We start from the raw sequence: 12,815 nt of genomic DNA on the forward strand, positions 1-12,815 counted from the left end.
TGTAGGTGTGACTAGGGCAATAGCCCTAGTTTCGTCCTCGACTCCTGAAACTATATCTACGAGCACTCCCTCTCTAGTGAGCCCAGGGCTGCATAGCCACACGTCAATCTAGCTTGAGCTGCCTTCCTCATAGAGAACTTGGGGTCTAGAAAAAGTGATCCCAAGGTATATGTATGATATGACATACTCCACCGCCTCCCCACTTTGTGTGTGTGTGTGTGTGAGAGAGAGAGAGAGAGGGAGAGAGAGAGAGAGACAGACAGAAACCTCATATTGTCAAGAATATTTTGTGTGTTTTCGGATGGTAAAAACCTTACATAGTGTTTACTCTTCCTTCTACAAAGGAAATCAATGTTATGTTGTTACTATCAACAATGTAGAAAGTCATAATTCACTAGCATTTAATATTGTAAATTATGACTAAAGAGTCCAGACTAAATATCTATAAGTGAACAAAGAAAGTCTACAAGTCTATTGTATGTAGTTGCAGGTTGTATGTGAACACATCTAAGACAGCCAACACAAGCTGAAAAACAAAAGGGCCATTTTGTTAAAAATGTAGGCAAATAAGTGGGTGGACTTTTGCCACTAGAAAAAATTAGCTTTTAAAGGAAAAAAAAAACACTCATTTACTCTCTCTCCCCCCACAACAAAGACGTGCCCCAGGCCCTTTGTAGAGAAACAAGTGTTGCACAAAGGTGGTGAACAAGAAGAGCAACCGTTCAGCAAACTTTTGAGCAGTCCACATGATAAAGAAGTGGTTGACAAGAAATTATCCAGTGAAGAGACCAAACCTCAAGAACACATCACCAAAAAGGATTGCAACACCTCACTGGCCGAACTCAGCCAAAGAGAACCAAAAGAGCCCAAAGAGGGAAAAAAAGACACTTGAAAAGTGATTAGGTTCTTTATTCAAAACAAGCAGGAAAGTGTACCATGATGCAAGAAATGTGGGAAATCAGTCCTCATGTTCTCCCCTTCAATGACATGTTGTGGTACATAAGTTAATCTTACACAAGAAAAACGTATCTGCTGCTTCTTAAGATACTGTCCCATTGAGGCTTATCAAAACCCTGAGATTTCGACAAAAAGGTAGGACAATCAACCTTGTCATAATCCTCACAAATGATCCAAGTGACCAGCTTGAATTTACTGTACATAAAAGGGCTTCTGATTCCGGAAGATATGATAATATGTAAAGATAATGATTTTCCAGCTTCGCATTCTGTCGGCCCACAATAGCAAACTCATGGATGCACATTTACCTACAAGTCGCACGCATTACACTCCAGCCAGCTGGTTTAAAAGGGGTCATTCTCTGGATTACCCCACCATCACTGACCATCTAAGTAGCAAGAACACTGATCGAAGAGCTTGTCTGTAGCATGTCTCCATTGATAGCAGATCCCCCAAACACGCCCCTCTGCTGTTGCTGTGGGGAGAGACTTGTTGCCAACATGGTATCCACCTCCTCGGAATTCATCGAGGGCTTCTGCTCGCAAGCCTCTCCCACATCATCCACAGCATCCTCCACCTGAATGTCTCCTGCCTCAGCACCACCAGTCGGAGAGACTAAGGCATGTGCTTCTTCAATGGTCAATGGATTGTTATCGACCGCATATAAAATCTTCTGAACAGCCATAACCACCTGCCTCAAAACCCACAATCAAGTCAGTAAGATCTACAAAAATTTTATCTACCAGTGTAACCTTAGAAGACTTGGAATGGTGGGAACCCCTTGTCCATACAATAAAAGTTGCTTTGAAAAGGACCTGTGCCATCCACATCAATTATCTGACCACACTTGGAAGGGCAAGACTGTACTCACGGGAAGGCTTTCAAGATCAGGATTTTGACATAGAATTTCAATATCTCTCAGTTTTCCAAAGTAAAAGTCTCTTTCTTTTTCAAGATTGTCCACTGTCAGCTTCAACTCTGTAACCTGCAGACAGATTGTCACAAAATGAATCATAATACTAAGACCACTGCATTCAACCTCTCTCTCTCTCTTCTTCTTCTTTTTTTTCGTGAAATGGTGTTTTATATTATATGTAAAAATGTACATCAGCCACATGGCTCACACAGAACCTGTGGCCCCAAAAAAAACCCCCACAAAAGATCCTCTAAAGGATCATGACCATGCAAACCTGTACACTAGTAAGAAAACCTCCTAGCCAAATAAGCATCCCAGATAAAAGCATCAAAGATGAGCCAGCCGAGCCACCGTAGATAACATCTGCATCCAGTAGCTGAGCTGAGAGAAGAGAAGAAAACTGCCAAAGCAACAAACCGCGGATACGTAGAATGTGCCCATAAGATGAACCCATTCCGTGTAGTCCAAATATGCCAAAGTCCTGTCCATCTAAGGAAATGGAATATCACAAGGTGACTGTCCAAAGTAATGACTTGAGGACAAATCCCAAATATCCACTGATGAGCCGAAACAGTAGACCTCTCTACTGCCTCCCAAACGCGAGAGACAAAAGACCAAATCTGACGGGCCACTGGACAACTCATGAACAGATGCATAACTGTTTCAGTGCATGTCGTGCAGAAGAAGCAAGAGGCCAATGTAATTTTACGACGGCTGAGCTGATCCCGTGTAGGTAACCCTCCCACCAACATCCTCCAAATGAAAACCTTACCTTGGTAAGGGAGTTTAGACTGCCAACCACGCATAAGAGTTTTCTGCCACCATGATTTAGACTTGTGCAATCCCCACACCTTATTGGCCTTGGCTGAAACCCAATCTTTCTCTGATACGAGCTTATGATAGACCTAGTTAGCTGAAAGTGATATCAAGTCACCAGATTTACATAGTGCCCAATCAAGCCAAGGCTGATTTGCATCAGATGGCCGAGGCAATGGAGTAAAAGGCTCAACTGCATGCATGATGTAAACCCATAGTGGCTGAAATGTCGGAGGAACCCTAAAGTGCTGCCGAATACGACGAAACGAATATGGTCTGTCTCACGACCAGGTATCACAGCATCTCGGATTCTAACCAAGCCTAACCTGACCATGCGGTTGAGTCGTATGCGAGAAGCATCTCTGTCTGGCCAAACAATGACACGCGACTCCACAAATGTTTCGAACTGTAAAGAGTTTAAAAGTAGTCTTTCATGACCAGGATCCCACCGAGCCAATAGTAGAACTTCATGCCAAGAAAGGAGAATATGCGATAAAATGTGAGATGAGCGAATACGGACAGGATGAGCCGCATTCACAATGTCCCACCATGAAGCCTGCACACGTGTCTGTCCATGTGACAATCCCTCCAACTCAATCAAGTCACGAGCCATGAATACCCAAGGCTGCTCCGACAAACACATATCCTGAAAAAGCGCCCACCTACGCACCACCATATGCAAGCGGACATCCAATAAAGCAGCTCCACCAATTCTTTTGGGCGTCGTAATGTGATTCCAAGCTATCCATGTTTGACCCATAATATTTCCTTGCCTCTTCCACAGCATAAACCGAATGGGAGCAACCAAACGGAGAAGAGATTTGTGCGTCCAAGGTAGCAAAGGCAAAAAATAGGAAATCATGCTAAGCATAATAACCTGAGCTACCTTTAACCCTCATGTGCATAGGCCACCCTTGAGCTTTCCAATACACAAATTTATCCGAGATCCGAGCAGAAATCCAAGCAAGAAGCGCTTGGGGGTCCACATCCACACCCACCGGATACCCAAGATGACGAACAATGTCTCCTGTATGCACCACATGGCCTTGCCACCCTAATGCCTCAAGATCAAATTCCGTGCATACAATGAGGGCTGATTTTGTTCAGCCCAGAAGCCAATGCAAAATTATTCCAAGCTTCCATTGCTCGATCTATATTGGCTTTTTCGGCCCTGAGAAACATAAAAGTGTCATCCGCAAGTGCTTAAGCAACCAATTGCTTGCCATGAGGGAGATGCAAACCAACCACTTCACCATGCGATGCCATAGCATCTAGGCGAGATAACATAGCATGAGTGGCAATGGCAAAGAAAAGAGGGCTAAGAGGACAGCCCTACCGGAGAGAACGGGTGAGAGAAATACCATCCGAAAGTCCTCCATTGAGCATAATCCGCGTGATAGAGCCAGAGCCAAGTAAATGCACTAAATTAGCCATTTTGGGACCAAAGCCCATGGCTGTCATTAACTGAGAAAGGAAAGACCAGTTGACATGATCAAAAGCTTTTTCAAAATCCAACTGCACCATCACAATCTCTTGCTTCTTTGCCTTGGCATAATCCACTCCAATTTGAACATTAAGAATATTATGCAAAATATTCCTGCCATGCACAAATCCATATTGATATGGATGAATAAGAGTAGGAAGCACCTTCTGCAAAGCGATTGGCAAAAATCTTTGTAAAGATTTTATACATAATACCCATAAGTCGCCATTGAGCCAAAGAAGTAGGCGAAGGGACTTTGGGCAACAAACGAAGTATGCCCAACTTCCAATCGGCAGGCATATATCCCTCATCCCAAACCCTTTGACAAATAAGCGTCAAAGGCTCTGCAAGCTGATCAGCATATTTTCGGAAAAACTCATTTGTCAAACCATCCCAACCAAGGCTCTTTCCCATGGGAAGTTTGGAGAGAACAGCTTCCACTTCCCCTTGAGTAAGGGGAGCATCAAGCTGAACCGCCACATCAGGGTCAACTTGATATCGTACTTCAGCAAACAATGACTCCCTTGCAGCCAGGACAGCCGGTGAGACATCCTCTCGAGGGGCAAGCAAATCTTCATAAAACCTGATGTGATGCTGAATAACCTCAAAAGGTTGAGTAACAAGGTTGCCTTGGGCATCCATCAGCCTAACAATATTCTCACGCATATGTTTTTGATGCAACTTATCATAGAAGCGATGAGATTGACAGTTAGCATCCCGCAAAGCATCAAGACGTGCAAGTAGTTTAAAGCGAACAGAACGCCTGCAAGCCCTTTAAAAGCGACTCAAGAAGAGCCACATGCTGTTTTTGTATACAGGCATTAGCAAGACCATAATGCCGCGCTAATTTCCGAGTGTTGGTATGAAACACTGGCCAAGCATGATAATCAGCCATGGACACTCTTGTGGAGAAATGTCGTATCAACTGACGCATATAAACATCAAAAACTTCATGCTCCAAAAAGGTGTGATTTAAGCGCAAAGGCAAGCGTCCCAAAAAGCCTTTATATGCATCCACAGGATGATAGACCATTTCAAACACAAGCGGCCAATGATCCAAGAAAACCTGTTGTGCTGATCAACCATCATAGTAAGAACCTCTGGCAAAAAGAGATCTTGATGTAAAATATACATCCTATCCAATCTAGCATAAGTGCCCCGAAACTGTTGTAAGGCATAAGTGTAACCCCTTTCATCTGGATGCAACCAAGACCACATGTCTTGTTTTAGCGACCTTGCTGCAAAAGCTTCCCACGCCATTCTCTCCGGGCCATCCATTACAGAATGAGGCGACGTGGCTTGCTCCCTGGAGACACACATATTAAAGTCTCCCATCACAAAGCCAAGATGAGAGATTGAAAGAGCACACAAGTCATTCCAGAGCAAACGGCATGCACGAGCATTATTTGGAGCATACACTCCTAATAACCATAAAGGCGTATCATCTCAAACAATCTGTATCACTAGAAATCTTCCATGAACATCTTGAATCACAAGAGAAGGCTGAAGTTGCGAACGAACAGCAAACATAACACCTGACTACGAAGCAGGATGTCCGCTGTAGAAAACATGAAACCCCTTATATACATAGGCTTTGCCAGCCAACTTATGCTGCTTATGTTCAACTGCACACAAAACATCCCAACCATGACAAAAAGTTGTACGCCAAAGCTTGAACTGCTTTTGGCGCGAAGAAATACCCTTTACATTCCATTGTACAATTTTCATAAGCCTTCCCAAAAAAGGAATCAACAAGGCCGTGTACTAGGCCCAGGACAATCTGCCAAATCACGAACCTTTTGAAGCATTGCATTTTTAGACATGGTATTTGTGATCTCAGACTGCCCTTGCTCACATAAGATGAAGAGTTGACTGAGTACAAGGTTTATTAGTTAAAAATTAAAAGATATTTAGAGAAAATGATGCATTTTTGACACCTCAGTAGTGTGGGGATCTTCCGTCATGAAGGAGGCACCTATTTCATATGTGTGGAGGAGTTCTAAACTCAAAAATAATGAGATATTTTCATCTCTCCTCTCTCCTGTTTCAACTAGATCCAAAAAGTAAGCTCAACTCACCCAAAAATGGTCAAACTGCTCTCAAAAATTCTAGAATTAGTTTGCTTGGTTAGAGGCTCGCTTTTTCCATAAGTAGAAGCCTCCCACGTGCCGAAGGGTAATGTAATGACCATCCCATGGCGAGATGACCTCACCCTTCGAACCAAACACAAGAGGCAATTGTTGTTGTGCTTCTTTTGTTAGGCGACTTCTAATAGGATAGCGTTCTACTCTATCCACCCCAAGAGTCCCTGTACCCTGAGAAAGTTGGCCTCCCGGCCTCTCAATCCTGGTCTGTTGCTGGGCACCTAAACCCAAAGGGCGACGAGCATATGTATGTAAGGGCCCCTGATGAGTACGCAAAGGCCCCCGCCAAACAGCATCTGAGAAATCCCCCCGCGGGGCAACAAATCGTGTCTTTTTACCATGTACTTCCACCCATGGCTGCTCAACCTCATTCTGAACATCCACATGTACATCCATGTGCTGGGCATCATGTAAACGAGCATCATGCTCATCTTCCACGGGCAACTGCCCATCAACGATATCCTTGGTAGCAACAACTTGTTCTTTCTTAGGACATTCGGAGACAAAGTGGCCCATCTCACCACATTTGAAACAGTGGCCAGCAAATGTATCCCACCTCAATTCATACATTAAAGGTTGCAGCCCAGCCATATTGACACGCAAATGTGTCGGCCTAGGTCTCCCAGTATCCCACAACATGCATAGACGATTTCAGTTTCTAGATGTCATTCGAGGCACCACCAAGACATCACCGATACCTCGCATGAGACCTGGTAAAACACGCCAAAACATTGGTGGGAATTGTTTCACTTCAACCCAAACTGGGCAAGCCTGGCACAACATATCTTGGTACTCTGTCATAGGCTTCCACGGAACCACATGAACCAACTGCCCATCCAAAAAGAGTGGCACCTGCTCCAAGACTGCCCTACGGGCTTCTGAAGTGCGAAAAAGTATTTCATAACAGCCTCTCGGACCATCATAAATCTCCTCAAGTGCCTCAGGCGACACCAAGGGGCCCAACCATGCTCTAAGACAAGGCAACAACGGAATACGCCCAGTAAAGAAGAAGAAGATAGCAGCACGATCATGAAAATTTGCTAGCTGTTGTAGCAACAAAGGAGTCTCCATGCATACATCAGCCACACCACCATTATCTGCTGCAGCCATTTGCACGCTATTTGCCTTCACATATTCTTGCAGAAGCTCACCAGTGATCTGCAGCAAACGTGCAAACTCCGGAGAAGGTACCTGAGAACTTTCCTCTGCATTCTCTCCAACATTCACCGGAGTGTAGCTTGCATCAACATCAAGCTTTTGATGTTTTTGTTGCTCCGAGGCATCTGAAGCATAACCCACATCCTTCTTCATACTTGCTAAACGTCACATTGCACCTTCCACATGTCTAAGATGTCAGGCTCCCTCAGAGACTGTTCTTCATCTGCTTTGGCACTGCCCTTGTTCTAGGATCCTCCTCAGGAGAATTTCAGATTTTCTTCGGCTCCGTTTCCCGAGTCACAGATTTGGGAAACATTTTTGGCGTTTTGGCAAATTTATGCGGTCCTTGTCCCAATACTCACTATTTCTCTCTTGGGTGAGATATTGGGCTCTTTGGACAATTTGGAGTGAGCATAATTTGGCATACTTGGGTCGGCAGAATCACCAGTCATATGAATCCTTCCGAGCCTCATTGCGGCAATCCTTATATGATGCCCGCCATGAGGGTGATATGGATGCTTCTTGTTTAGAGCTTTTCTCTTTATGTTTCTGACATCTGGGATACTCTCCGTTTCGGAGACTTCCCATCTTGTAAATTTATGAGCATATAAATATACTGCACTGGATATTACCAAAAAAAAAAAAGTGTGTGTGTGTGTGTTACATTGTATACACCATTCCAGCTACAGCACACCAGACATCCAAGGCCCATCAGATCCAGACAACCCTCCATGTGGCAGCCGGATCCGAGAGATTCTCCAGGGACATAGGAATGCCCCCCTCAAGCAAGAGATGTAGAGATGTGTGTGTGTGTGTGTGTGTGTGTGTGTGTGTGTTACATTGTATACACCATTCCAGCTACAGCACACCAGACATCCAAGGCCCATCAGATTCAGACAACCCTCCATGTGGCAGCCAGATCCGAGAGATTCTCCAGGGACATAGGAATGCCCCCCTCAAGCAGGAGATGTAGAGATCTTGTACAAGGTCATAGATGCCATTCTGACCGAGTGACTCCTCTCCTCTTTATTTGTATGGGCACTTGTATTCGAGATAATACTAGGGACCACCACACCACACTTCAGCCACACGGCTACCTTGTAACTTGGTATTCACATGATCATCATAGCTACGTTTTTTTCTATCTTATTGTAATACCTTAAGACCCTTTAGGGCATATTTAACTGGAAATGATTGTTTCCTAGCCAAAAATGTGGAAACACCAGTTCTTTGGAATTGCCTTTTCCATTTCCTTAACCTTCTCAAGATTTCCCTTGCAAAATCCTTGTAAGCTTTGATTTTTCCCAAATTTCCTCCCCATCTCCTCCAAATTATGTCTCTATTTTTCTCAACTTTTCCCCTCATTTCTATATTATTTACTTTTCATATATACCAAATAATGTTAAAAAGTGTCATTTCCTAGCCATTTCCTTGTTTCATGTCATTTCCATTGCATGGACATCAAGCGTTCTTGTTTTCGTTATCGTTTCATGCAACTATGCCTTTGGGTCTTTTGAACATGTAAATAAAACTCTCTCTCACTCTCTCTCACTCTCTCTGACATAAGGCCTTCATGGTCTTCATTTATGTGTTCGTGTAGAGGTCTCATAGGTCAATTTGGCCTTCCGTAAACATTAATAGAACTCTCTCTCTCTCTCTCTCTCTTTTCATGAAATGGTGTTTTATATTATATGTAAAAATGTACATCAGCCACATGGCTCACACAGAACCTATGGCCCCAAAAAAAAACCCCCACAAAAGATCCTCTAAAGGATCATGACCATGCAAACCTATACACTAATAAGAAAGCCTCCTAGCCAAATAAGCATCCCAGATAAAAGCATCAAAGATGAGCCAGCCGAGCCGCCGTAGACCATAACGAAATAACATCTGCATCCAGTAGCTGAGCTGAGAGAAGAGAAGAAAACTGCCAAAGCAGCAAACTGCGGATACGTAGAATGTGCCCATGTATTCCAGACAAGGAATCAAAGATGAACCCATTCCGTGTAGTCCAAATATACCAAAGTCCTGGCCATCTAAGGAAATGGAATATCACAAGGTGATTGTCCAAAGTAATGACTTGAGGACAAATCCCAAATATCCACTGATGAGCCGAAACAGTAGACCTCTCTACTGCCTCCCAAACGCGAGAGACAAAAGACCAAATCTGACGGGCCACTGGACAACTCATGAACAGATGCATAACTGTTTCAGTGCATGTCGTGCAGAAGAAGCAAGAGGCCAATGTAATTTTACGACGGCTGAGCTGATCCCGTGTAGGTAACCCTCCCACCAACATCCTCCAAATGAAAACCTTACCTTGGTAAGGGAGTTTAGACTGCCAACCACGCATAAGAGTTTTCTGCCACCATGATTTAGACTTGTGCAATCCCCACACCTTATTGGCCTTGGCTGAAACCCAATCTTTCTCTGATACGAGCTTATGATAGACCTGGTTAGCTGAAAGTGATATCAAGTCACCAGATTTACATAGTGCCCAATCAAGCCAAGGCTGATCTGCAGATGGCCGAGGCAATGGACTAAAAGGCTCAACTGCATGCATGATGTCAACCCATAGTGGCTGAAATGTCCGAGGAACCTGAAAGTGTTGCCGAATACGACGAAACAAATATGGCCTGTCACGACCAGGTATCACAGCATCTCGGATTCTAACCAAGCCTAACATGTATGCGGTTGAGTCGTATGCGTGAAGCATCTCTGTCTGGCCAAACAATGACACGCGACTCCACAAATGTTTCGAACTGCAAAGAGTTCAAAAGTAGTCTTTCATGACCAAGATCCCACCGAGCCAATAGTAGAACTTCATGCCAAGAAGGGAGAATATGCGATAAAATGTGAGATGAGCGAATACGGACAGGATGAGCCGCATTCACAATGTTCCACCATGAAGCCTGCACACGTGTCCGGCCATGTGACAATCCCTCCAACTCAATCAAGTCACGAGCCATGAATACACAAGGCTGCTCCTACAAACACGTATCCTGAAAAAGCGCCCACCTACGCACCACCATATGCAAGCGGACATCCAGTAAAGCAACCCCACCCATTCTTTTGGGCATCGTAATGTGATTCCAAGCTATCCATGTTTGACCCATAATATTTCCTTGCCTCTTCCACAGCATAAACCGAATGGGAGCAACCAAACAGAGAAGAGATTTGTGCGTCCAAGGTAGCAAAGGCAAAAAATAGGAAATCATGCTAAGCATAATAACCTGAGCTACCTTAACCCTCACGTGCATAGGCCACCCTTGAGCTTTCCAATACACAAATTTATCCGAGATCCGAGCAGAAATCCAAGCAAGAAGCGCTTGGGGGTCCACATCCACACCCACCGGATACCCAAGATGACGAACAATGTCTCTTGTATGCACCACACGGCCTTGCCACCCTAATGCCTCAAGATCAAATTCCGTGCATACAATGAGGGCTGATTTTGTTGAATTTATTTTCAGCCCAGAAGCCAATGCAAAATTATTCCAAGCTTCCATTGCTCGATCTATATTGGCTTTTTCGGCCCTTAGAAACATAAAAGTGTCATCCGCAAGGGCTTGAGCAACCAATTGCTTGCCATGAGGGAGATGCAAACCAACCACTTCACCATGCGATGCCATAGCATCTAGGCGAGATAACATAGGATGAGTGGCAATGGCAAAGAAAAGAGGGCTAAGAGGACAGCCCTGCCGGAGAGAATGGGTGAGAGAAATACCATCCGAAAGTCCTCCATTGAGCATAATCCGCGTGATAGAGCCAAAGCCAAGTAAATGCACCAAATTAGCCATTTTGGGACCAAAGCCCATGGCTGTCATTAACTAAGAAAGGAAAGACCAGTTGACATGATCAAAAGCTTTTTCAAGATCCAGCTGCACCATCACAATCTCTCTCTCTCTCTCTCTCTCTCTCTCTCTCTCTCTCTCTCTCTCTCTCTCTCTCTCGCTCGCTCTCTCTCCTAAACAATTGAACAAACTTACATGTACAAGGATATGGATTGTGGAGGAACTCACCCCAATGCAACTCAAGTAGAGAAATACAGAATTATCCAAGGTTAGAGCAGCTCAGAAAGAGGGTAAGTGGGCTGTCTCTCATGAAGGTAGAGTAGAGCACTCATTGAGGATCTCCGACCCAAATAAAAACCCATGCCAAAACTCTAAAAGAAACCAATAGATTTTTAGCAATGGTGATTGTACTTGATGTTTGACATGGCAGACTGGCTTGTTGATTAGTAGGATGTTTTTGTTCTCATGTATGGTTTAATTTTTTGAATCATGGATTTAGCTTAAGACAGACATGGTATTTGGTTTCATAGGTTATTTTGGCCTTCTGCAAACGTTAATATCACTTTCTTTATTTCTTGTCTTCTTCTTCTTCTTCTTCTTCTTCTTCTTCTTCTTCTTCTCTCTCTCTCTCTCTCTCTCTCTCTCTCTCACACACACACACACACAAACACACTAACACTACTCAGACCTCCATTACAATATTCTTTGGCCCTCACTAGATGGCTACAATGACCACTGTCGAGCCCTAACAAGAGTAGAGAGAGAAGACAATGCACTTAATCTCGTGATTCATTGGCCCCACACATGAGTGGTGTCATCAGACGTCGCTGTCCTCAGAGGTTCAGACCCTCCACCCACTAGCTCCACATCTACAGCATATGTCACCACCGTTGTGTGGACAAAAATAGAGGCTGATAATGTGTACATAACATGTACAGGCCTGTCTGGAACGAGATCTTCTGGAGATGGTATCAGCTGATCGATGGCTTTGATTGTGGGTGCGTCAAAGAAATGAACGGGCACTCAAAGGTGTATTGAAATGTGTGTGGAAGGCATGGGCAATAAAAGATTGGAAGGGGCCAAGGTAGCTTTGGACATGGTGTGAAATGAAGACATATTATAATGGCCATCTTTTAGGCAAAGAAAAAAAGTGTATAATAATTTTTACGTGGCAAAAAAAAAAAAGAAAGCCATGTGGAAGGCCTATGAGCTGCCAGCTTGATGTCTGGAAGCATGGCGAAGGAGTGAAGAGGTGGCGGATGAGTCGGCCCAGGAGAAAAGGAGGGGAGGCGGCCGTGTTGAAAAGGGAGCTCTGATTTAATTGCAAGAAAAGGAAAAAGAAGAAAAGGGGGGGAGCGCAGCTGGCGTGAGAGCTCGTGAAGAAGCAACCGTGGAGAGAGAACAAGCCGGGTACAGAGGATTCGCGTGGAGTGCAGCTACTGGTGTAGACAGGCCGACATGTGGTAAACTGCAGCTGAGTGCAGGTCGGGCTGACAGCGCAGGAGAGCAGCGTGTAGGTGAAGGCGTGGTGAGCGAAGAGAAGCCTA

The 12,815-nt window shown here is 44.4% G+C and overlaps 1 protein-coding gene across 6 annotated transcripts in view; it reads right to left on the minus strand.

The window, feature by feature from the left end:
• Positions 1-880: 880 nt before the first annotated feature.
• The window catches only part of LOC147635558 (microtubule-associated protein RP/EB family member 1A-like), a 62,918-nt gene continuing 50,983 nt past the window's right edge, over positions 881-12,815 (minus strand). For all 6 annotated transcript variants that reach the window (XM_086802888.1, XM_086802887.1, XM_086802889.1 and 3 more), the window contains 2 exons: positions 1,829-1,942; positions 881-1,648 (listed from right to left, as the gene is read on the minus strand). In XM_086802888.1, the coding sequence (XP_086659014.1) occupies positions 1,346-1,648; positions 1,829-1,942 (417 nt within the window). In that variant the 3' untranslated portion in view covers positions 881-1,345. The remainder of the gene's footprint in view (positions 1,649-1,828; positions 1,943-12,815) is intronic.

The sequence above is a fragment of the Cibotium barometz genome, chromosome 9, assembly GCF_041138505.1.
Source record: "Cibotium barometz isolate CiBa-2024 chromosome 9, ASM4113850v1, whole genome shotgun sequence".
Lineage (NCBI taxonomy): Eukaryota > Viridiplantae > Streptophyta > Polypodiopsida > Cyatheales > Cibotiaceae > Cibotium > Cibotium barometz.